We start from the raw sequence: 26,583 nt of genomic DNA on the forward strand, positions 1-26,583 counted from the left end.
AGGCAATGATCTTCAAAATGGCATTTTGGGATTCAGTGCAGAGGTACAAAGTGGCCTTGTGCTTGATGAAGATTCTGAAAACAGGGAGGTGCAGCTGATTGTCACAAGGCAACCAAACAGGTGCAGGCAACGGCTGATAAAAGTGCTGTCCCCACATGCTGTAATGTGCTGTGTTGAAATCAGCTGTTAGCAGAAGAGGTTATCATGGAATTTTATAATAAATCTTTGACTTTCAGCTGCTCTAATAGTTTATTGTAATTTGGCAAACTTTCTTCATAAATTTAAAATGTGATTGTTAGTGTACTGGTACTAAACAGAAACAAGAATTAAATATCTACCTAACACACATAATAAGTGAGATGAGAAATTAATTTCCTTGCTATATGTACTCACCCTTAAGATTAATTGCTTAGTTGGCTAAAAATGTCTCTGAAACTTATGATCTTCTTGGCTATTATACAATAGGTCTGAGAAGTAATATGCATATTGTGGCAGAGCTCTGACCTTGCTCCCGTGGGTCCTGCGCTTCTAGGTGGTTTATGCTAGCCTCAGTGGCTCACTGTGACCCTCCACGTAGCCCTTCTCTCTCTAGGGCCAGGGTTACAGTCTACTGAGCCCTTTTCATCATATGCCAGCAAGGAGGTTGGTGAGAGAACTCCCACAGTCTCTGTTCAGCCTCCTGTCCTGACAGGGGCCTGACTTCCCCTCCCAGGAGATGTTCCTGTAGTGGTGGGTTGGGGGGAACTCCGGCCCGCCCTCTACTCCGGGTTCCGGCCCAGGGACCCTGTTGGCAGCCAACCTTTCACTGCCAGAGTTGCTACATTTTCCTGGGCCACTTCCCCACAGCTCTCCTGCTTCTCCCATCTTCACCCTTACCTTAGGGCTCCTTTAACAATGGTTGAGGGTCTTCAGTAACCAGTGTCTTCAGTAACCAGCCCTTGAGCTGCACTTCCTCACCTTTGGCTCCCTGGCTCTCCCCTGTCTGACTGGAGTGAGCCCTTTTTATAGTATCAGCAGGACCTTAATTAGAGTCAGGTGGTCACATTAACTGAATGGCCTCACCTGACTCTTTGCAGGTTAATTAGAGTCAGATGTTCTCATTAGTCTGGAGCAGCCTCTGCTCTGGTCAGTCAGGGAACAGAAAACTGTTAATCCAGTGGCCAGTATATCTATCTTCTGCTATTCTGCTGTACTCAACTGGCCTGGGTCTATCACAGTATTTAATAAGATACATGTGTACCAATATATATGTATGTATTGCCACACACTGTATGTATACTTTTTACATATTACGCAAACTCTCAAATATGCTAGGTGATTTTCAAACACATAGAAAAGTAAGTCCCTATTTCAAAATGCTTACAATCTAGGATCCCTGTTCAGCAAAGTACTTAAACATATGCTTAACTTTAACCACGTGAGTAGTCCCATGACCTCAGTTAAGCACATATGTAAGTAACTTACTGACTTAAGTGACTTGCCGAGACCTGGATCTAGCTTGCTTCTCAATAACTGGCTGACATTGCTCTTGTGACTTTTATTAATATAGCTAATTTCAGAGGAAATAACATACAACAAAAAGAAAAATATTTTTTCTTCTGAAAGCATTTTGTTTTCCAGTGGTAAATTTTTATTAATAATAAAAAAATGAATGTGTCTATGTGGTTTAGCTTCCCTGAAGCAATAGCTGCCATCTTCAATGCATTTATACTGCTTTGCTTTGCTCATAGAGCTTTTGAAGATGTGAAGATCTTTTGGCGGGTAACCTTTAATAAAACATCTGTTGTCCTTGGGAAGGATGGAGTAAACCTGGCAAATGAACTCTTGGCTGTGTTAGGGGTTACCACCTGCATGGCAGGTCAAACGCTGTGCAACATCTCTGTTGAAATAAAACCTGATCATGTGAGTAGTTTATTAATATTTATATAGCATCATGACTTACTTACAAATATAAAAAAACCCATAGGCCCTGATTGAGAGAACTTAAAATCCAGGGACCACGTCTGCAGGTCCTTACTCAATTTCTTCTCAGTCCTTGCACAAATCCCCATTTTCTTTAATTCTTGCTTTGCCGCAAGAATGGCTAATTAGAAACTGTGGAAGGGATTGAGTGTTTGGCCCTAAAGAAGGCTGCAGTTATTGAAGCCATACAGGAAATATAAAGTAAAGTAGGTTACAGTCACTTCAGTGAAATAAGTATTCAGTACAAATGGGCTTTTACCCTTCACACATTAAATATTTGTTTCACCAAAGCACTTAATATGTACTTCACTTTAACCGTATGACCTGAGTAATCCCATCAGCAAAACATGTAAGCAAATTTATGTCTTATTTAAGCCAATGGGACTGAAACATGTTCTTTAATGAACATTATAGGTTCAGTCAAGTGCTTCAGGTAAAGTGTGTTGCTGAATTAGGACCTAATATGTTGCATGACTGTGATAACTAAGGCAGTATTTCAATAAATCGAGATCTTAAACCTGCCTGGTCTCAAAGATTGATCTGATTGGTTATGGAAGCAATAAGACCTATATATCAATAACAAGATCATATAGTGTAGAGAGCCATCACCTGCTCTGATTACAATACCCCAATTATATGCCCTGTCCTTTCATATGGAAAAAAGTTCTAAAGGATTTTTTTCATGTTGTTTCTGCATGTTTTTTACATTATAAATGAACATAAATATGATACAGGTCCACTGTCACTTTCAAGATCTTCTGGGAAGTTTGAACGCTGCAGCACCTGGCAGCTACTGTGTCTAGTTCAACCTCAACTGTATTGACTCTGCCGACTAACAATTGGATCCTGTTTTGGATGAGAAATAAGCTAGTATTTACAAAAATGCCGGAATTTAAAAACAAGCCTAAGTTACAGTGTCTTCAGTGCTCACCCTTCATTAATTGGAAAAGAAGCTGTTTTTTGTTTTGTTTTGTTTTTTAATGAGCTGCTTTGGTTTTGCTTGTCCAGGGCTACATTTTCAAAAATGACCTCTATCTTTATGTCTGCAGCTTCATGCCTGCCTAAATTAACAGATGTAAATGATATTTAGATATCTAACAAACTGATTTGTGGATGCAAAATCAGGAAGTTAGACATCTTCGTTATATCATTTGTATTCACATTTGATTTTGGGTAAAAATCAGAGACCAAGTGGAGGCCCTATTGAAAATCTAGCCTAATTGATTTTCTAAACAAAATAAGAAATAATTAACCTATTTCTTATTTTGTTTAGAAAATCAATTACTTGCTATACTGTATTCAGTAAAATGTTGAAAAATAACATTTGGGAATTGCATGATCAAATTCTCTGGTGTATGACCATTGAAATACAGCATTTCTATTTCCAGACTGACTAGAACTAGGAAGTACCAAAAGTCTCGTAGAAGAGCCTGTATCATGATATTTTCAGCCTAGTTTTCCAGACTTAAGAGTCATGAAAATGCTTAGCCAAACTTTTGAACCTTTTGAGGTTCATTCACACTAATACAAACGCTACAGACACCTGTCAATTTTTTTCAATGCTTGAGACCTGAGTTCCACCTTCAAAAGATAGTCACAGTTAATGGCAGGGGCAAAAACCTGTACTTACACAGGTATGCAAATTTTCCACTTGAAATTCATTGTGCACATGTTTGTGCATATTTTTTGCAGGTGCAAAAGGGAATTAAAGAGACAAATTCTGCACAAATGTACACCTTGTGTCATTCCATAAATTGGAACGTTTGGCTTATGTCTCACAGCATCCCAGAGGCACATCATATGTATACTATATGTTGTTAGGCTATTGTGTGAGATTATATGTGAAAGACCATAAGACTCTTCGCCTACTTCTTCCATATTGGTGTTCGCTGAAATGTTATCCCTTTTGGGAGAGTACTTTATCTGCCTTATAATATCTTTGAAGCCAATGAGTAATTCAATGGGGAGACTGTATAATAACAGGAGAACTTTTTCAAAAAGGATGGAATTTATTCTTTACTGCCTTCTCCTGTTGGAATCAGTGGACATTATAATGATCTTGAATTCTCACTTGTTTACAGGTACCTGAATTTGAAACTTATTTTTTTGTTGAGTTGTATGAAGTAAGCTCAGGAGCAGCATTAAACAGCAGTGCCAGATTTGCCTACATAACTGTTCCAGAAAGTGATGCTCCTCATGGCGTAGTATATTTTGCTGTGGGATCTCGTCTGGCTGTGGCTAGTAAAAAGACCACTTTAATCAGTTTGCAGGTGGTTAGAGACTCCAGTACAGCATTAACCATCTCAGTTAATTATAATATGCAGGTAAGATTGTGTATAATATCCTCATTTATTCTCTAAAGCATAAGCAAGTAAGTTTAGCCCTGGTTTACTTTATCTAGGAAAAGCTCAAGTTACAAATGTTTACAGCAGCGGTCATAACTTAGATAAGTCTAGCATATTTTGTTTCCTGTTACTAAAATCATCTCATTTTGATCTGTTTACCAAAAGTAATTTTGTGCAGGGTACTTCCAATAACCTCAAGAACTATGGCCATCCTGAAGTATTAAATAGGTCATCAACACTTCCACTCCCTGTTAAAGCTTTTCCTAGGCTTTAGCCTCCTCCCTTTAAAATGTGGATTCTGCCACAGCAGGTATAATCGTTTGTATCCTACCAAACATGTGATTTCCTTTATTATGTCAATGGAATATTTAAAAGAAAAGAGAAGGCATTTTCATAGAAGTCTAATCCATATCTCAGTTGGTTACAGTTACTTAAGTCCAGACAATATTCTTGAGCCATTGACTTAGAAAGTATCTATTTTTTTATTGGGGCAGCAATTCTTTTATGAACTGCAAAAACATACTGCTAGTCTATTTCTCCAATAGATGATATCAGTCCTATGCATTTGTTGATGTGTTCATCATATAGCCTTATACTAGTTGCTGGTCTGTTGTCTTAAAAATAATAATAACCCTATTACTGGTGACAGCTGATGGAGAGTCTCCTTTAGCTCAAGTGACAGGTACTATGCACAACATTGTACAGTTATCTAGGCACAGTTCCTGCTCCTCTTTGGATCCACAGCCAGCCTATGGGCTGAGGGGGAGGTTTTCCCTAGTTTTTTCCTGTTGCATCTGCTTAGCACTTGGCCTGACTACTTGGGCTGAGTATTGAGCGTAGAAGCATTATTGTAAAGAAGTGTTCTCATACTGAAGTATTATTATGCATTGGCTGGTGAACTTTCCTTTCCTTTTGTTTAATAAAAGGCTGTGAGTTTTATTTCATGCTGCATGTGTGTCAGGTTTGACTATAGCAATTGTGTATCTCTGTGTTGCCATGGGTTTGTTGTACAGTAGCTGCTCAGTGTATTTTAGTTAAAGTGTATGGTTGCAGGTTTTCGGATTCTTGCTAGGAAAAAGAACATGGATCCCCAATCATGAAGCTGGTAAATGGAGAAGGAATGGCAGCATCACTTCTCATCACATACAGTATGCTTAGGCTAATATAGGTAGCTTGCCTGTTTTGGCATGTATGGTAACACAACTGCTGTACAATCTCGAGTATTGAGCATGACAGAGTACCAAAATGTGAGGAAAAAAACTCTGAGAGAGGAAGTCAAGGGGGAGGCAGGGAGGAGGAGTTCACTGGAAATAGATGTTTGTCTCATTCCCACAATTTCTTTATATTTCCTTTGCTTGACGCTATTAATTTTTATCACTGCTTATTTCCCTGCTTCCTGCTGATTCTGGAAACCCAGCTGAAAGGGGCAAATAAACAGTCACTTCTGTCAGTAATTGGCAAAGATGATGACTTGTTTCCAGAGGAAGTCTGCACACATAAGAAACCACGTTGATTTACAATAAGCTGTTTAGTGAAATGAAAATGTTCTAGTTACCCAGTAAAAGTATTTAATTAGTCAGCACTAGCAGTAATCAGAAGCAGTACTCAGAAGTTGACATTAAAAATCCTTTCTTTTGCATAGGAGGAGCCATTTTGAGGGTTGCCTGAAGGAATCTTTTGTGTGATGATCAATAGATAATCCCAAAGCTCTGTGTTATTATGAACTTGAATAGTAGCCCAGAAAACTAGTTTCTACTTAGGCAAGGCTTATTATGTATCAGATCTAGAAATGAAGGTTATGGCATGTGGCAAAAAAGCAAATTAAAAAATAATAAAAATTCTGTATACTCGATGATAGGTAAAACTGTAATATTTCAAGAGGAAATGAGTCCATGTATCTCCTAAAGCTGGACTCATATCTGACTTGCATTTGTATTCTGTAATATTTCTATGATAAAGGTCAAAGAAGAATAGTCTTGTGGATAAACCATTGAACTGAGACTCAGGTGATCATGGTTCAGTTTCTGGTTCTGACACAGCTTCCTGTTGTCTGTGCATCTATTTGCCCTCTGTAAAATGTGGATAATTCTTCCCTTCTCCCTGGGGCATTGTGAAGATAAATACATTGTCTGTGAGGGGCTCCTATACTGCAGGGATAAACACCATAGAGAATTGTTATTTTTATTATAGGAAAACCCAGAGGCTCCAGTCAGGACCAGGACCTCCTCATGCTAGGCATTGTTGAGATGCTTGCAAAAATCAATTAAAATTAAAAAAAAAAAAAATAGTACTCCCTTGTTTGTGGCCAGAGAGACTGTCATGATCCTAGTGAGTTTCTGTGGTAGAAAGAGAGAAGACAGGATTGAGGACCTTGTACAATGTGAGGGAAACCCCTTAGAGCACCATAGAGTTCTGCTTCCTGCTTGGCAGTGTACACTGGGTATGGAGGGTTGGAGGAGCCAGGAACAAGAACGGTAGATCTGAGGAACGGGAAGTGCATAGATCTGAAAGCTGCACTAGTGCCCCCTTTGTATGATTCACAAGCTGGTCCAGGATTTGTCTAACATTTAATGAATATGTTAATGTGTCTATTTCTGCCTGAGAAAAATTAATCTGACACTTTAATTACCTTCTTCAAAATATCTCCTAGATTCCTTTTGTGACTAGCCCGTAATTTAAGTTTGTGCCTTTTGTTTTGGAGTTTGATATCCCCTCTGGCAGTTGTCTAGAATCATCCTTCTTTAGTACGCTCTCAGAATTTCATTTACCACAATTGTACCTCAAGCTTTTTGGTGTTTACCTATTTACAACATCTACCTCTCCCCTTAATTGAGTGGCCTTGTTGTGCAGCCATGGAATATGATTAGCACCTGTTGAAGTCACCAGGAGCTACTGGTGAGCAGAAGCTATAGAATTAGTCCCGCTCTTCTCATTGACCATAAACATTACCTTACATAGTCTTTCCTAATAGCTATAACCCCTGAAGCCCTTTGTCCCAGGTCAGTGATGTATTCAACAGCATTCAAATTTTCACTTCCTTGATTGGTAACAAAGGTCTGTGAGAACTGAGAGACTGTTTTACTTATTTCTCCCTCCTCCCAATTTATCACAGACCCCATCACAAAGTCTCTTACCTTAAACCATTTTGGTTCAATACAGAATGTGTGTGGGGAGGATAGTCCAGATTATTACCAAATAGGAATTTAATTTTAACAGATTATATTTACATTTTAAAGAAAATATGGATTTTACCCATTTAAGTGCACTTACTTTTAAACACACTGCATTATGATGATGTTGCCTAGAATTCTCTTGTTTGGTTTCCAGGAGCTGAAAAGATCTGAAGCTGTTGGTCGCACCTTCATATCACCAGCTATTTCTGGACAGGATTTTGCCAGATCTGAGGGCATACTGACTTTTGAACCTGGACAGAGAAATGCTGTACTAGATATAATCCTGACTCCAGAGACAGGATCCTTAAATCCATTTCCTAAGCGTTTCCAGGTTGTGCTTTCTAACCCCACAGGGGGTGCCACAGTAGATGATGCATATGGTATTGCCAACATCACAATTGTCTCTGATTCAGATGCCCAATCAATCTGGGGGCTGGCTGACCAACTGTACCAGCCACTTGATGATACCATTTTGAACAGGGTCCTCCAGAACTTAAATGTCAAAATTTCCACAGAAACTACAGAAGAACAGCTCACTGCTGTGATGCACATAATAGATAAGGTAAATATTCGTATGCCTCTTCCAAAATGACTAACGACTTCCATGAAGATGTAATAACTCTTATGGGTTGTGAACATATCAAAATGATAATCAGCAGTAGTGATCCTTTGAGACACACAGTGCTGCAGTTCTAAAAACAGAACTAGTGGAATCCTTGGTAAAGGATTCTAGGAGTCAGGAAAGAGTCTGCCTGTCTGCTATTAGACTAATAATGATGCCTACCAGGAATTAAAAACCAGGCACAAAGGCTAAAATGCAGCCTAAGAATTAAATTACATATTAAGGCTCAGATAGTCTGCAAAACCAAGTTTCCCCCTTGGTGCAGTGGCATCACAGAGCTTACTATGGCTTCTTGATTCTCAGGGTAGATCTGTGCTGGCCTATGAGCTACTCTAACCACTGCTATGATTCCTCAGGGACAGTACGCCAGCTGGGGGCTGCCACAGAACACCATGCCTCTGTCATGCCCTCTGCAATCCCCTTTTCTTTAGACTAGGTCTTGGAGTGGTAGGTTGATATAGGAGCTGAATATTTTGGCACTGCACCAGCTAAGTGTTTCCCTCAAGAAGTGGGTTTTCTTCGCTGGCCAGGTTCGGCTGCTTTCTGGCATCTTTGTACCTCCAGAGTAGAGCATAGGGGCCAGAGTGTACCAGAGAATCTAGCTCCGAGACTTAAAATAGTACAATAATACTGACTAAAGACAACACTCAATTGCATACAATGGTGGCATTTTGGGAATAGGAGTGGGTAGAGAGCTATTGAAATGAGGTTTTGCTTAGTTAAGAATTTTTGAAAGAACTGTAAATTCTACACAATTCCTTACTAATTTAACTCCTCTTACTTAGCGTGTTTTTATTATATACATTTGACAATAGACTATGTCCTATATCTTGGTGGCAAAAAATGAGAAAAATGAAAACTTCAGAACTAAAACAAGAGAAAATTGAAAATTATACTAAAAGTGGGCTCACAAAGAGAGAACCTAATTAGCAGCATTTACTTTTTCATTCATACTGGCAAGCAGAAAGTCTGCCTTTATTACAATTAATGAAATTACATGTAAAACTGAGTATATCAAAGCAATAAAATGCTGTACTGCAAAAACAAAGGAAAGTTACTGAAAACAAAACAATACATGAGACACAATTGTATAATTTGTTAAAAAACAATGAATTTCTATTTCAAGTGTGTTTCTAAGGTGGTGCTTCTGTATCTAAATTTCTGTAATGCTGGGCTTGAGAAATAATTCTCAGACAGTCTACAACTCCAGTCTTATAATGAGCTCCATACAGTCAGATCCCTGAGATTTTAACAGGATTGGGGCCTAAGATTTTATCAATTAACTTTCCACTTTTGATGATATTTCTCAGTATATAAATGTAGTCGAGTAATTTAAATATTTAATTTAATTTATCTTCCTGACATAGTTTTGGTATTGTCATAAATACTAGCTCTTGAAAATCAAGGAATGGTTGTTTTTATAATCCTGTAAGTGATACCATTTACTTTCCCATGTTAGGTAATGGCTGAAGGTGAAAAACGGATGCTCACAGATAAAAGCCGAAATCTTTTCTATGAGATACTCTGTGCTCTTGCTAGCCCAAAGCGCAAGGATACATGGGGCTACAGTCTGCTTGCTGAAGTTACTGAGAAGTTTGCCTTTTCCCTCTTGACTGGAGTGATATGTGGATCACCTGGTGAAAAGTAAATAATTTTTAATTTACAGAATATGGTAGAAATATCTGACAATAGACTGCCATAGGCCTAGCATATATTAGACAGGAGTGCGCATTCAGAGTAAATCTGATGAGGACTTGCCTTCGTGTATTACTCATATACAAAGATGTACACCATTCTGTGGTATTCCCTCAAAACACTGCAGTGGTACCATAGTTGAATTTTGGACTATTACTGCAGAATAGAATACATTGTACAGGATACTGTTATATATGGAAGGCATGGGACTAGGAGTCAGGAGATTTGTGGCCTAATTCTACAAGATACCTTGCCCTCTCAGCTGCCATACTGTGTAGGACCAGGCTCATCTATGCTGTGCACTGAAAAAGGGACAGTCCTGTGGAAAAAAATAGTATATTACCATATACAGATCAATTTTGACATCTGTAAAATGGGCCTAGTGATACTGACCTCCTTTGTAAAGTGCTTTGAGACTTGTTGATGAAAGGGTTGTGAAGGGCACAGACTTACTAATACTAGTTAGTAGAATAAGTGAGCGTATTCTTGTTCCCAATCCAGTGCACCAGGTTCTAGGTTAAAGGGTGAAAACAGGAGCATTCATTTTGTCTGTGACCCGTCTGTAGATTCAGCATAATGTGGAATGCCAGTGGAATGTGGACGGGTTTCAACAGCAAGCTGTATTGAGCAAAATACAGAAGGGAAATCTATAATCTATCCCTTTCTGAATTTGAATTTCCTGAGGACATCAAAGAGCACCTCACTGACCCCATGGCCAAACATCAAAGTCTGACTATAAACCATACAGGCAATAGAGCTCTTATTTAAAAAAAATGAAATTTTAAAACTTTCATTGTAAAGTGTATCCTAACTACAGGAGTCACTACACTCCCTGTAATGAATGGATAAATTATCTTATCGGATCTCTCTCTTTTTTTTTTGTTCAACAGAGGCAAAACTATCCTTGACAGCTGCCCATACATTGCAATAATGGCCCATCACTGGTACCCTCAGCAAATCAATGGACACAAATTTGATGGAAAAGACGGGGATTCAATCAGATTTCCTGAGCGCCTGTTGGAGGTCTCCATTGCCTCCTCCCCTCCTAGAGATGAGAATTGTAAATTTGTACAGTTTACAGAATACAGCAGCCAACAGTGGTTTATAACTGGTGATAAAAGAACTGCCCTAAAGAACAAGGTATGAAAATTCAGCAGCTTCTTTTTATGGGATTTGAATGTAAGTTTCAGTTCTCCTTTGAGTGATTGCTCATATCCATTCGAGTTAGGTGTGCGCGCTGCGCGTGCACGCTTGTCGGAAGATTTTTACCCTAGCAACTCCGGCGGGGCAGCAGGTCGCCCCTAGAGTGGTGCCGCCATGGCGCCTGATATATACCCCTGCCGGCCCGTCCGCTCCTCAGTTCCTTCTTACCGCCATCTCGGTCGTTGGAACTGTGGAGCGCGGCATAGCTTCCTCCAAGTCCCTAGCTTCTCCTTGTTCGTTGTTCTACTAGTTATAATTAGTTATAGTTATAGTTAGAGTATATAATATTAGTTTTATAGTTGTTATTTACTTGTTGTATATAGTTAGTGGGCTTGGGCTCTAGCCCTCCCCCGCACCCGGCGCCGGGCTCATGCCCGGTTCGCCTGGGTTCAAACCGTGCTCGGCCTGCAAAAAGCCGATGCCCACGAGCGATCCCCACGACTCCTGCCTAAAGTGCCTCGGGGAATCACATATTTCCGAGAAGTGCCGCATTTGCAAGGCCCTTAAGCCAAGGACCAAGAAGGAGAGAGACCAGCGCTTAAAGACTCTCCTCATGGAAGCAGCGCTCAACCCTCCGTCCTCGGCACCGAGTGCCAATTCCACTCCGGCACTGGACCGCGCTGGGCCCGGCAAGACGCCTTCGCACCGACCTTCCCTGGCACCGGGCCCTGACAAGAGACTTTCGACATCCTCCACTCCGGCCAAGCAGACTCGAACGGAGCGCCCGGCACCGATTCCTGCCGCGGCACTGATACCAGGGATTCCGTTGACTCCGGGCCCGGGAGGTCTGTCGAGTCCGGCCTCTCACAGCTCCCCAATAAGATCCAGGGTCGAGCTAATGGTCCCATCGACGCCTGAGACATTCTCCTCGGCTAGGGACCTTATAGCATTAACCGAGTCTGCGTTGCCTCAACCCCCTGTGCCTCCGGTGTGGGTTCTACAATCTAAGGGCAAGCCAGTGGCCATGCGAGCGCAGTCTCTGGATTCGCCAAGCCGGCACCGATCCCCATCGCGGTCCCGACACCGTTCCCGGTCCCATGGGAGATCTCGATCAAGACGCCGCTCGCAGTCCTGGCACTGCTCCCCACGGCGGTACCGGTCGTACTCGCGGTCCACGTCCTCCTCACGCGGGTCCCGATACTCCCAGCACCGCTCCGGCTCGAGCCATCGCTACTGGCACCGAGATTTGAGAAGCCGCTCCCACCGTCGGCGTTCCAGATCCAGGTTGACCTCCCGGCACCGAGCTGGTGGCAGGTCCCAGTCTCGATCGTGGCGCCGCTATGACTCCTGGCACCGATCCCTGGCACCGAGGAGGTCTCTGCCATCTGGAGCGAGGGACACATATCAGTCCCATTCGGCTCCTCCCTGGCTGTCCTGCCAGCCATTGGTCTCCTCGCAAGCTGATAGCGCATACGCCCTGGACACCGACAGGCCTGCTGCTCTATTCCATGAACCCCTACCTCAGGAACATGGACTGCAGCAGTAGGGATTCTGGACTCCCTGTGCGTACCACCAAGCCCAGGGCCCTCAACAGATTCCCCCGCGTTCAACTGTGTCCGAACACAGGGCTCCGGAGGCCACATCGTCCCGTCCTCCCCCTTCCCCTACAGAGGAGAGGTCGTCTCACCCTCAGGACCCTGAACTCCCTCCAGAGTCAGACGCAGTGCTCCAGGCAGAGCCTCCTGCAGATGCACTCCTGCCGGGTCTCTCCTCATCATCCTCCCCGGATGAAGCAGTGGCTGGAACAACATCCACCAGCCCCCCTCCGCTTGATCTCAGGGCGCATCAGGACCTCCTCAGGCATGTGGCGCTGAACATGAACTTACAGGCTGAGGAGGTCTCAGAAATTGAGGATCCAGTCGTGAGCATACTCTCTGCCCACACACCCACTCGAGTCGCCCTTCCTTTCATCTGGACCATTCAGGCCAATGCCACGACCATCTGGCAGTCTCCGGCGTCCATTCCCCCCGCTGCACGCGGTGTGGAACGCAAGTACATGGTGCCCTCGAAGGGCTACGAATACCTATATGTCCATCCGCCCCCGTGTTCCCTCATCGTCCAATCTGTAAACGAGAGGGAACGCCATGGTCGGCAGGCCCGGCCCCAAAGTCTAAGGAAGCGAGGCGCATGGACCTGCTCGGCCGAAAGGTCTATTCTGCGGGCACCCTCCAGCTTCGGGTGTCCAATCAACAGGCTCTCCTTAGCCGATACACATATAACACCTGGGCGGCGGCAGACAAATTCAAGGAGCTGCTTCCGCGGGATGCATATCAGGAGTTCTCTGCGATCGTTGAGGAGGGCAAGAAGGTCGCGAGAACTTCCTTGCAGGCATCTTTGGACGCCGCAGATTCGGCCGCCAGGACTCTGGCCTCTGGTGTTACCATGCGCTGCATTTCCTGGCTCCAGGTCTCTGGCCTTCCCCCGGAGCTCCAGTATACCATCCAGGATCTCCCATTTGAGGGCCAGGGCCTGTTCTCGGACAAAACTGACTCTAGGCTGCAAAGCCTAAAAGACAATAGGGTCATTATGCGTTCACTGCGTTCATATGCCCGTCACACAACGCAGACCTTTCCGGCCTCAGCAACAACACTGGCCCTACCCCCAACCCAGGCAGAGGCAAGACTTCGCCAGATGGCGAAATAGAAATGGCCGGCGTAGACAGTTGGGCAACCAAAGAGGACAAAACCAGAGCTCCTCCAAGCCTTCCTCTGGCCCAAAACCTTTGTTTTGAAGGTGCGCCCGAGGGCGCTGTACCAGTTTCTCTCACAGATCCGTCCCCTCCCTTTTCCAACCGTCTTTCGTTTTTCCTCCCTACGTGGTCCTGGATAAGATCGGACCGCTGGGTCTTACGCACATTGGAACTTGGATACCACCTGCAATTTTTTTCATACCCACCCTCTCGTCCCCCTCCCTCGTCCCTCTTCAGGGACCCCTCTCACGAGCAACTCCTCCTCCAGGAGGTGCAAACGCTCCTCGTCAAAGGAGCTATAGAGGAGGTTCCAGAGAGCGAGCGGGGCAAGGGGTTTTATTCCCGCTATTTTCTGATCCCCAAAGCCAAGGGAGGCCTCAGGCCTATCCTTGACCTGCGGGCGCTCAACAGATGTCTGGTAAAGTTGAAGTTCCGTATGGTATCCTTGGGGACCATTATCCCATCCCTGGATCCAGGAGACTGGTACGCCGCCCTCGACATGCAAGACGCCTACTTCCATATAGCCATCTTCCCACCCCACAGGAGGTTCCTTTGGTTCATTATAAACAACCGTCACTATCAATTCCCGGTCCTTCTGTTCGACCTCTCTACGGCCCCGTGGGTGTTCACCAAGTGTATGGCTGTAGTCGTCGCCCACCTTCGCCGCAGTCGCATACATGTATTTCCATACCTCGACGACTGGCTGATCCGGGGATCCTCAGAGACACAAGTCCTCAGTCACATCCACTTGGTCAAGCGACTTTTCGTGAGCCTAGGCCTAATGCTCAATGTCGAAAAGTCAACAGTAATCCCCACTCAGAGGATAGAGTTTATCGACGCCATTCTGGACTCCACCCTGGCCAGAGCCGTTCTTCCTGTATCGAGATTCCAAACCTTGACGGCCATCATACGACGACTGCAGGCAGCGCCCTTGACCTCAATACGCACTTGCCTGACTCTCTTGGGCCACATGGCGGCCTGCACGTTTGTCACGGGATACGCTCGGCTCCGCCTGAGGCCCCTCCAGTCCTGGCTCATTGCTCAGTACCGTCCGGCCAGGCGTTCTCTGGACACGGTTGTCACCATTCCCCAGTACGTCTTAGGCTCCCTGCAGTGGTGGCTGGATCAGTCCGTGGTGTGTGCAGGGCTCCTGTTCCATCCACCCCAACCCTCGGTTTCCCTGACAACAGATGCCTCAGACCTGGGATGGGGGGCCCACCTCGGTACCCTGCGGACCCAGGGCCAGTGGTCACCTCACGAGCTAGCCCTCCACATCAACGTACGGGAATTGAGGGCGGTCCGCCTTGCTTGTCAAACGTTCCGTCAACAACTTCAAGGTCGCTGTATTTCGGTATTCACAGACAACACAACGACCATGTATTATATAAACAAGCAGGGCGGCATGAGGTCTTCTCTCCTGTGTCAGGAGGCCTTGAGGCTCTGGGACTTCTGCCTAGCCCACTCCATTCACCTCATCGCGTCCTTTCTCCCGGGGGTTCAGAACACCCTGGCGGATCATCTGAGCAGATCCTTCCTTTCCCACGAGTGGTCCCTTCGCCCAGACGTCACTCTTTCGCTCTTCCGGAGGTGGTGATGTCCCCAGATGGACCTCTTCGCATCCCGTGGGAACAGGAAATGCCAGATGTTCTGCTCCTTTCAAGGTCTCGAACTGGGCTCAGTGGCAGACGCCTTCCTTATTCCTTGGACGACGCACCTGTTCTACGCATTCCCACCATTTCCGCTCGTCCACAAGGTCCTTCTGAAGGTGCGCAGGGACAGGGCCCGCTTGATCATGATAGCTCCAGCGTGACCCCGACAGCATTGATTCTCCCTGCTGCTGGACCTGTCCGTGGCCGACCCTGTCCCCCTGCCTCTTCACCTGGACCTGATCACTCAGGACCACGGCAGGCTCCGTCACCCAGACTTTCAGTCGCTGCATCTCACGGCGTGGCTCCTGAGTGGCTGACCCGGTCGGAAATGCGTTGCTCTACCCCAGTGCGACAGGTGCTCCTGGGAAGCAAGAAACCCTCTACTAGAGCGACGTATTTGGCCAAATGGAAGTGTTTCACGTGCTGGTGTGCGGATCGGAACTTCCTTCCCACCGAAGTCTCCATCTCTAATATCCTTGACTACCTCTGGTCCTTTAAACAACAGGGCCTGGCGGTGTCATCTCTAAGGGTTCACTTGGCGGCCATTTCCATCTTCCACCCAGGAGGGGATGGCCGCTCGGTGTTTTCTCACCCAATGGTGACTAGGTTCCTTAAGGGTCTAGAGCGTCTTTACCCCCAGATTTGCCGCCCCGCCCCCACCTGGGACCTAAACCTGGTTCTGGCCAGACTCATGTCCCCTCCATTTGAACCATTGGCAACTTGCTCCCTTCTCTATATCTCCTGGAAGACCGCTTTCCTGGTGGCCATCACCTCCGCAAGACGGGTGTCGGAGCTCCGGGCCCTCACGGTGGATCCCCTGTATACGGTTTTCCACAGGACAAAGTACAGCTGAGACCGCACCCTGCCTTTCTCCCTAAGGTGGTCTCGGCCTTTCACGTCAACCAGGAGATCTTCCTACCTGTCTTCTTCCCGAAACCCCATTCGTCTCGCAGGGAGCAACAGCTACACTCATTGGACGTCCTGTCATAAATAGATAGCTAAGGATTAATGTTTCTTTTACCTGTAAAGGGTTAACAAAGGGAACCACACACCTGACCAGAGACCAAATCTAGAAACTGGATTTTCAAGTCAGGGAGGGAATTTTTGGTGTCTGAGTCTTTGTCTGTCTCTCGCTTACTGAAAGGTTCTTTCTATCTTCTCATCTCTGTTCCAAATTGTAAGTACAGTAGAAAAAATATAGGCTTATGTTGTTGGATATTACAGGTGTAGCTTGCGTGAAGTTCAAACTTGGATATCTTTTTGAATCTAGACTGTTGTTCATATTTTCTTATAACAATAGCCCGTATTTGTCATTGTGACAAGAATATTGATGTCTTTTCTTCTTGTTTTTTATATAAAGCTTTCTTTTAAGACTTGTTTAGAGTTTTTCTCTTCGGGTAGGCTACGGCACGAAGGAGGGGAATCGACGGAGGGTAGCCTGCAGCACCAGGAATTGATGGGAGGGACGAAGCTAGGGGAAGCAGAGAGAGAATCTTGTCTGTCCTTGTATTTGGAGGTTGTCTCTTGTGGATAGAGAACTCAGCTTCTTGTAATTGTGAGTAAAGAAGATTGCATCAGTTACTCTCAGGTTAGCCCAGAGAGGAACGTCTGCGTGGGAGAGCAGGGGGGAAGGGAAGTGGGTTATTTCCCTTTTGTCGTGAGAGCTCAGAGCTCATGAGTCTTGGGCTCTATGCCAGGGAGGTTTTTGGGGCAGACAGGAGGGGGCCAATACCCGGAAATTGTTTGGATGGTGCGAGCGGATCAAAGCTAACTGTAATGTAAGCTTAGAAGGGTTCATGCTAGGCACCCAGATTCTGGACGCGAAGCTTCAAGTTTGGAGCCTAGGCTTATGATAGTCCATTAGGTGCCCGCCTTTTATAGAAGGCAACCAACTGTTTCTCCAAACCCCCCAACCGTTTGTGGCGGGCTAACATGTTAGGGGTTGTCCGGCTCATTCAGAGGATTCTCGTGGTGACTCCTGCTCGGCGCTCGTTATAACTGGCCCAAGGCTCCTCCGGGCCCATGACTGTGCGCACTCAAACCGGGCTTCAAGCCTCATCCGGCGGCGGTTCTTGCCACATGCCATCAGGAAATCTGTCGGCAGCGACCCTGGCCTGCCATCCTACCTCCTTCCCACTATGCTCTGTCCAGGCAGTCTGCAGAGATGAGCGGCCTTCGCGTCTGCCGTGCTCACGCGCGGACCTCTCACTCCAACCCACCACCTAGGTAAGGCTGGGAAGCACTAACTGGAATGGATATGAGCAATCACTCGAAGAAGAAAAGACGGTTACTCACCTTTGTAACTGTTGTTCTTCGAGATGTGTTATTCATATCCATTCCACACCCACCCTCCTTCCCCACTGTCGGAGTATCCGGCAAGAAGGAACTGAGGAGTGGACAGGCCGGTAGGGGTATATATCAGGCGCCATGGCAGCGCCACTCTAGGGGGCGACCTGCCGGCCCACTGGAGTTGCTAGGGTAAAAATCTTCCGACGAGCGTGCACGCGTGGCACGCACACCTAACTGGAATGGATATGAGCAACACATCTCGAAGAACAACAGTTACAAAGGTGAGTAACCATCTTTTATTAATCTTTGGTCAAAAGATGTTTAATATCTGTTATGTATCATAGTGTGTGTCTGTGCATGTAGATGTGGGTAATTATATTTATGCATTGACCACTGAATTTTAATTTTGAATACATATTTACCTTGTTTATTCTATCTTAGATTTTTTCAATGAGTTTGAAGGGTCAGAGTTCATATCCATTGAAAGACAACAATGAAGTTATATACCGGATTTATTCTGCAGACAGTCGGATTGTTCCACGTAAATCTCTGTGCCTCCTTTGGAATCAGGCTGCAGAAAGGTACATTTTATAAATCACAATTTAGCTTTTCAGTTTCCATAATAAATCTGTGTATACATATATATGGGGTAGTTGTGTTCAGGTTGCCTTATACTTTCTATTGAAAAATAATTTTCATTTTCTTAAGAGTTCTAGCTACTCAATGGTTTGCTGCAAGAACTTAAAACTTGACAAGGGGACAGGGAAGTATCTTTTGATGGTTTATGAAAATCCATTCAAATTTGGTCAAAATTTTCAACTCCTATCTGTATTTTCAACTCCTATCTGTATTTTGCTCAGTATAATTTGTTCCTAGCTTGCTGTCAAAAATCCTGACCACTACATTAGCACTGCACATGCAACACCCTAATGTCTTGTTCCATCATGCCACAAAGAATTGTTGTGGGGGGGACATAGACAAAATGGCTCCCCGTCTCCTGCTTTTCTTCAGGAAAATGGCCATTAGTTTATGGGAAGGTGCACTGGGCTGAGAGCTGGGAGACTATACATTTCAGTTTCTTTATTGCTCCAGTATTAATTACTCTGTGTCCTTTATAGTTCCTATAAATGAGCAAGAGCTCAAACCCCACTGAGAAGCTACAGAAATTGGGAATACAGCCCACATCTCTCATATGGCCCAAAGTCACGTACCCATACTTATTCTCAGAAAGAATCTGCTAAAGCTAAATATTTGGTTATGTTATTTTATAAAAATGGAGCTATTAATGAATATGTAACTCAGTACTGTTCTTTGAGTGGTTGCACATGTTTAGTGCTTTGTAGGTGAGTGAATGCCTTGCACACGGTTGCTGGGAATTTTTTCCCTCAGTGATACCTATCGGGTGGCGCGAGCACCTTCTGCTGCCGCGTGCCACTGCATGCAGTTATAAAGGGTGGAGCCATCCTAAGCCCTCCTCAGTTCTTCTTACCACCCATAAGGATTGATAACGTGATTTCAATCTTGCTATTGCAAGCTCTTCCCTGATTCCTTTGTAAATTATACTCGTTTTCTTAGAAATAGTAATTGGAGATTTAGTCATAGTTAGGTAATATTAGTTTAAAAGTTTCAGTTTTAAGGTCTTTAGTCTGACCAGTTTAAATTTCGGTACCACTACTGCTACTGGAGCGCCATGCCTCAGTCTCTGGGGCTTAAATCATGTTGTTGGTATAGCAAACTGATGCCACTGAGTGACATACAACCCAGCTGTCTAACATGCTTGAAGGCATCTGTGTAAGAGACAAGGAGGTTAAGCCTTGCTCAAAAAGAGACAGAATGGCCAGGCTTAAGTGTCTTCTTGTGGAGGCAGTGCTCCATCCACCTTTCGGAATGGACACAGGGTCTGTGCAGAGGGCTCTGTGCGGAGTGCTCTCCAGAGTTATCTGAGTCAGCTGCTCATTCTCTGTCACTGGTGTTGAGGAAGAGGCACAAGATTTCTGGGAACTCGGTACCTCACTCGGCAAGATCATAAGTATCGAAGCCTCCTAAAGGCAAAGAATTTTGGGGTGGACTCTGAGAATTCCCTGGAACACTCTCTTCATCTAAAAGTAGAGATGACCCATGGGTACGGTGAATTGGAGTGACTGCCACAGGGCCTGCACTTTGGGGGGCCCTGCAGGAGGTGGCAGGAAGGTGAGGTGGGAGGCGGGTGGGCTAACAGGGAGGCAAGCAGCAGGTGAGGGGCAAGGAGGAGCCCCTCTACCAGAACCTCCCCTTGCCCCCAGTGCCTCTTGCCCGCTGGTGGTCCCCACCAATCAGCGCCTCCCCCTCCCTCTCAGCGCCAACCACGGATCAGATGTTTCGCAGTGTCAGGACACGCTGGGGGACAGGAGGGAAGAGAAAGGGTACAGCACGCTCAAGGGAAGAGGTGGGACGGGAGTGGGGCTTTGGGGTCGGGGTGGAGTGGGGGTGGCGCATGGGCAGAGCTAGGGAAGAGCACCCTCTGGCAGAGTAGAATCTCAGCGCTTATGTCCCGGGCCACACCCCCCCCAGGGACGTTGAGCTTAGAGTCGTTGATTCCAGAACCTGTGCCAAGTCCTTCAAGACCGATCCTTGATGTGTCTACTGTACCTTCTTCAGTCTGTCTTCTGGAAGAAACGCAAGGCCAAGAGAAACTGCCAGCTAATGTACATACTGCTTACGCTCTCACTTTGTCCATACCATGACACTGCAGAGCTGGTGTTCTTTTTCTTGTTTGTTCGCTGGTCCCACTTTGATTGGTTAGCATGTGTTTGCTCCTTGTCACACCACGCAGCTGAGTATATGACCCATAGTGATAAATGGTGTGAATCTTGCTAAGATCTACTTTGTTTTATTTCATTTTAAATATAATGGCCAAATTAAACTACTCCTTCACTGGTGTAAGCTTTTACTTTTTGTGAGGGGAGTGGCAGCAGCAGACTATGGATTTACCCATTGGGTTTGCCTTTTATCTAGTCACTAGATAATATTATGTACTTGCAGTTAGTATAGTACCTAAAGCGAGCCATTTATACAGTAATAGGATACAGTGTCCTCACTGACAGCTCCTAAATTCCTTTTAAGAACTTCTGAAGCAACTTGGTCCAAGACCACATAAAGCTCGAATGTTAAATAAATTTGAAACACGAATATCCATATGCAATAAACCATTTTGCATGATAAAAGCTAGTATGTAGAATACCTTTTAGAACGCTACATGGTCCAATCAGTGTCGCAGAAGCTTTGAAAGATAAAGATGTGACAATTAATTGTGAAAAATGCATTTTCCAAATAATGTATTCCCTTTTTTTTCAATTAGGATAGGAAGTTGGAAACAGTATTTAAATTTAATTCCAAATAGACAATACATTTTGATGATTGCATCTGAAAGACACTGAATATTAAAAAAAATCATGAAGTAACCTGGGTATTTTCAGTTGTTACGGGAATGTTACAGTAACACTTGTGCTGTCACTTTGGAGTCTGATTAATATGAGAAATATGCAAGCTCACGGTCTTCAATACTTGCATAATGTACAGTGATTCTTAGGTAGCTGGTTGTCTCTTGTCTTGGATAAATGCCTTTCAGTGGTAAGAAGTAAAACTAGACAGTTACCAGTTTATTCCAGGATTAGGAAAGACACTTTAACTTCAACCACTGATTAGTTTAAGAAATCAGTCTCAAAATGAACACTCATGAATGAGGATTTTGTGAATCTTTTGTTTTTGCTGTAGCTGGTTGTCTGATAGTCAGTTCTGCAAAGTGGTTGATGACACTTCAGACTACGTACAATGCTCCTGTTCTCACATGTCCATTTACGCTGTGTATGCCCAGACAGACAACTTGTCCTCATACAATGAAGCTTTTTTCTCTTCTGGATTCATCTGTATTTCAGGTCAGTTGATACAGCCTTATTTTTTGTTTATGACTGATGTGATCTTGTTAAAGAAGAAAATATTATAGTGAACCATCTTTACTGCAAGGAAATGAAAATGATTGCTTAGTCTCCATTGAAGTTGAGCTACAAAGTACTGGGCATGTACTAGCACTGCATCTGTCTTAGAATGACTGTCTAAGTTCTTCTTTCTTCGGTGCCTGCACAATAATTCCAGTCCACTGCTGGACTTGGACGCAAGAGGCAGAGCTTCCAAATGTGCCACCATTAGGACTGCTTACTCTTTTGTCTTCAAAAGTTGTTAATCAGTTCGTTGTGTTACCACAAGTAATCCATATGAGAGAGTAAGTCTGGTAGTTGTATTCTGTGAATTATGATGATAGAGTGAAACTCCATTTCCATACATGTAACTTTTATAAGCCTTTAACAGCACTTTGCTGAAAATGTTGTACCTTCTCACAGCTTAAGTGAGAACAGGAAAGTTTCATTGCACAAAGAACATTTTGGTGTAATTACAGCCAGATGCTTCAAGAACTCTCAATTACTATTGACATCAGTGGAAATTGAATATAATAAATACAGCAAAAGAATCTACTGTTCTGTGAAAAATATCGAATGCAGTGATCTGGTAAAAGGGAAGTTTGTGTGGGCTTGAAAGATGCCCCCTGTTTGAAATTTCAGAACCAAATTTACAGGAGGGCTGAGGCAGTCCTCTTGTTCTGATGAAGTCACCCCCTCTTTGGATACTTTAAATCATCCCTTATAGAGATGGGGTTTTAAGATATAATTTACCTCAGGAAATTTTTTGCAGTCGACCAATTAAGAATATGAAAACTAAACTCCCTTCTGCCCAATCCTCAAAAAAGCATGTGCTGAATCCTTAAAGATGTGTTGTACACGTCTCTTCTCCCATTCTGAGGGTAAGGACAGACAAAACTATACATTTTATTTCTCTACCTGCTAGGAAATGAAGAGGCAAGTCACCTGGCAATTAAACATTTAAACAAATATTGTTACACACAATTAATTTAGTTCAAATCTTGCATTCTGATAAAAGAATGTTCTCAAAATCACTTGAAATGTTATCATTGCCTCCCTTACTCTATGAAGTTGCTTCTGTTGAATGGACTTCAGTAGGTTAATTTGGGTGAAACTCAGACTTATGTCTGGTAAACAGGCGATCAACCAGCAGCTCTAGATTTAGGATTTGTAAGGAATTTTCACAGCAAATCTTTTCTTCCTACTTAAGATGAAGTAACAGATATTAAAAAAAGATGAATACTGAAGGAATACCGTGTCTGACTCCCAAGATTGGCTCTCAGGCCTATAATGTTTTCTTTTGAGCTCATCACTACTATTGTAGATATCACTAGCTAGTGATGCAGTAATTCACAGCTGAGTGTTTGTGCCATAATTCACCACTTCATGCTTTCAGAATGTATACCTGTGAGTGAACTGAGTCCCCACCCTGTCTTCAACAGAGCACACACATCCTGGGTTAACATCCGAACTTGCCATCTTCCTGGGGAGTGGCTTTACTGGGAACTCAGTTATAATAATACAATGTGAGCTTCAGCCTAAGGTTCCTCCCTGAGCTTGCTTATTCCTAGAATAGATCATGGAGGAAAGCCCTATCTTTGTTCCCTCTATCCTCTGAAAACCACCTTCACCGTCCTCATATCCAAGATGGAGTTAATAAGTCACACCAGCTGCAGTATGTCAGCAGACCGTAGCACCAACTAACGGTGGGTCAAGAGAAGAGTTCTGTCACCCTATTTTAGTACTGACGAATAAAAGGTCCGTACACAATACAGATGGAAAATGGGATTCAGAATTAGGATTAGTACAGTTGTTTGTCATAAAGCAATGCTGCACTTTACGAAGCACTGTGCGTTCATTTCAACATTGAAAATTCCCCTTTGCTGCATCTGTGGCTATTGGTTAGTTCTAACATTCCAGATACTAAAGAAACGAAACATAAACAAAGTGAAAATATTGCAAGCACAGAAATGCCCTACATTGTGCATTAGGCCCATAACTTGTGAATACTTAAGCACGTACTTAATTATAAGTGCAATTGAGTATTCCCAATGGGAACTAAAAGTTAAGCACATTTATAAGTTCTTTACAGGATCAAGGGCTTAGTTATTTAATAGTTCCAAAACCACTTTGCCATCCGACATGATGTTTGTCTGTGATTCTTAGAATGATCCTGTTTTTTTCTGTTCCCACAGGTTTCACTTTGGCTATTCTTTCACATCTTTTCTGTGCCAGGTGTTCCATGTTTGCAGCTAAACTTCTTACTCATATGATGGTTGCCTGTTTGGGTTCTCAGGTAGGGGGGAAAAAACCTATGAAGTCTCTGAATTTTGATCAAGTACAGACATTCTTTCTTCTCCCATCTCCCCATAGTTGCTCCTGAGCAAAGCAGGAGAGGTTTTTTTTGTTTGTTTGTTTGTTTTTTGAGAGAATGAGAGACAGACAGACTAGAGCACAAGATACCGTGTGAGTGTGTGTGTGTGTGTATGTGTGAAATCAGAAATTGTGTTATGTGACTTATAAATAAAATATATTGATAATTAAGTGAAAAATTAGAGGTAATGGAACCAGAAGGTCAGTGGGGGCTAACACCCCCACATTGGAAAATGCTGTGTGGGCTCTGCCTCTTCATAAAATCGCACATGCCCCACGGTGGGGGCAGAGGCAACAGCAGGGTTCTGAGGGGGAGCCCACCCTCCCTCCAGGTCTCAGTAGCTCCCCTCACTCCCCCTCCTCATCCTCCCCTCCCTTCACAGTGAGCTTCTGCACCCCCTCTTCAGTCAAAATTATACACTTCCAAGCAACATTAAGCAATACAACTAAAAGATCGTTGGAGTATCTATTATCCACCTGGTACAATAGAGTTTTTGGTGGGAGAGTGGGAACATAAAATACAAACTGAGATGAAACAGTAGCTGTGCTTACAACATGGTTTATTGAAATAAATTAGTGGAGAGGAGACAGAAGGAACACAGGAAAAGAACAAATTTTTGTGTGTGTGTGTATATATGTATATATAAAAATGTATATTCTTCTCGCACTAACTTGTAGGAAGCTGTGATTATGGAAGGATAAGAATGCAGAATATTGAGAATATGGGATCTTATTTATTATTAAGATTATTACATATCTCTTGTTATGATTTCAAATCAGTACACAGGAACAGCTGTCCTAATTTGAATACCCACAACAAATAATCACTTTGATATTTTGTAGAGATAAATTTCTGATGATTGATTAAAGTATCAAGGGAGAGGGCCCTGGTGACATGAATTTAGAAAATTTGTCCAAAGTCGCTAAGGTGGTCTGAATGAATGAGGATGTTTTATTTTCGATAACCTATATTTCTTTTTAACCCAACAATTGCTATTGCATAGCTATATTTGGTTTCTAGTATTGTTTGAGTTTTACTCAGTGTTTGGATGGTCTGTTGTTAACCCCTCACCTGCTTACCTAATGCCCCTGTAAAGGATATACATTTTAAACAGAATGATAAATTAATTTCTTTATTGTTAGCAACGAGACTGTGTATTGTACAAAATTATTGAACAAATGTGATCACTCCTCCTTCTCCTATGGAATTGTAGTATAGTAAAATATGGACTGTCTTTGTAATGGAAAAGGTTTCCTACCAAGTATGTACACAAGAGAAGCATCAAAAAGCGAACAGGTATTTGGAAGTGTGGTCACTCTTTCTAGTGTCCTCACAGGAGGCAGGCCCCCCAGCCAGCAAACCAGAATCTTTAGCCAGGTTCTTGAAATATTAACATGATCCTGAATAAGTTACATGTGATATAATACATTAATGTTTTATTGTAACTTTGCCTTAATAAAAGGTTTTAAACTTTTATTGGACCAACTTCTATTAATAGTTATCTTCTTTTAACAGAAGTTGGTCCAGTAAAGGATATTGCTTGACCATCTTGTGTGTCTACTTTTTGGTGGATTTTTCCAAAGAGCGCTTCCACATATATCTCTCTAGTTGTTTGTTGGCAGGCTTTTGCTTTTAAGAGTGCCTGGTTCAGCAGCTGCATATTCCTTCATATTAAACAGAAGAAAGGGCAATTAAAATAAAAAAAACCCAAACAGGTGCTTCAGCTGGGCAATAAATACTTTAACAGTTTAGCCTAGCAAAGAGAGCGCTTATTAAGTGAATTAGTACAACTTTTGTAATTATGTTCCATAGTTGAGGCATTAAGGCTAGATTCCATACTGAGTTTCCCAGAAAACAAATCAGAGGCACTTGTGAAAGAAGTCATGTCACCTGAAGCTCCAAATGGGATTATGTTGAGCCTGATAATGCTGTTTGTACTATGTCTGTGACCTGTCTTGGCTCTCTGATTTGGCTTAGCTATTTTCATACAATATCTTTAGAAACTCATCTTCCATAATTAGAGTTTACTTGGCTATGTTCACCAACCACTCTGACTTTGGCAGCAGTATTTGCATAGGACATAATTTTTGCAATTTTAGATTGCAGACACTATTCAGATGCCTTTAGCAGACAAATTAGGGTTTCTTGTGTCAAAAGACAATATAGCAGGAATACTCAAGTATGGTTATATCCAGTACTTAAAAACAGATGTTTGGTATTCTGACCCACTCATTGCTTCCAAAACTGCTGTTGGAGAGCCTTGGCAAACTTCTTTCTTTCGTTCTTTCTTTCGTTCTTGATAGAATTATTTCAGTTAAAAAGTTGCTGCATTATTTTTTCTTTTTTGCTCTGTCCTTTTTAGAGTTTTTGGAAAGTTCTATCTTAAGTTTTGTTTTTTTTTATCTTGCTGTGACATATTGACATACCACAGTTATGTGCTGTGTACAGTCTAGTACTATATGTCAGATGATAATTGCTGATGTTTCGTCAGAATGTCTCCACTTGTCTGTCATTAATGGGGAGAGCTGGATGGAAAATGGCATGAAATTCGAAAAAAAAACAAACAGAAATCTGTCCTAAATCAGGACAACAAATCAGTCTCACATTTGTACAGAATGATAATTCAAAA

The 26,583-nt window shown here is 43.4% G+C and overlaps 1 protein-coding gene across 1 annotated transcript in view; it reads left to right on the forward strand.

Annotated features, from left to right (window-relative positions):
• ADGRV1 (adhesion G protein-coupled receptor V1) overlaps window positions 1–26,583 on the forward strand; it is a 460,423-nt gene that overhangs the window by 195,235 nt on the left and 238,605 nt on the right. The window contains exons 77-85 of the mRNA XM_032764111.2: window positions 3–120; window positions 1,731–1,902; window positions 4,044–4,286; window positions 7,635–8,042; window positions 9,562–9,746; window positions 10,688–10,937; window positions 18,069–18,208; window positions 21,381–21,541; window positions 23,776–23,876. Coding sequence (XP_032620002.2) covers window positions 3–120; window positions 1,731–1,902; window positions 4,044–4,286; window positions 7,635–8,042; window positions 9,562–9,746; window positions 10,688–10,937; window positions 18,069–18,208; window positions 21,381–21,541; window positions 23,776–23,876 — 1,778 coding nt within the window. The remainder of the gene's footprint in view (window positions 1–2; window positions 121–1,730; window positions 1,903–4,043; window positions 4,287–7,634; window positions 8,043–9,561; window positions 9,747–10,687; window positions 10,938–18,068; window positions 18,209–21,380; window positions 21,542–23,775; window positions 23,877–26,583) is intronic.

This window comes from Chelonoidis abingdonii, chromosome 6 (assembly GCF_003597395.2).
Source record: "Chelonoidis abingdonii isolate Lonesome George chromosome 6, CheloAbing_2.0, whole genome shotgun sequence".
In the NCBI taxonomy this organism is placed as follows: domain Eukaryota; kingdom Metazoa; phylum Chordata; order Testudines; family Testudinidae; genus Chelonoidis; species Chelonoidis abingdonii.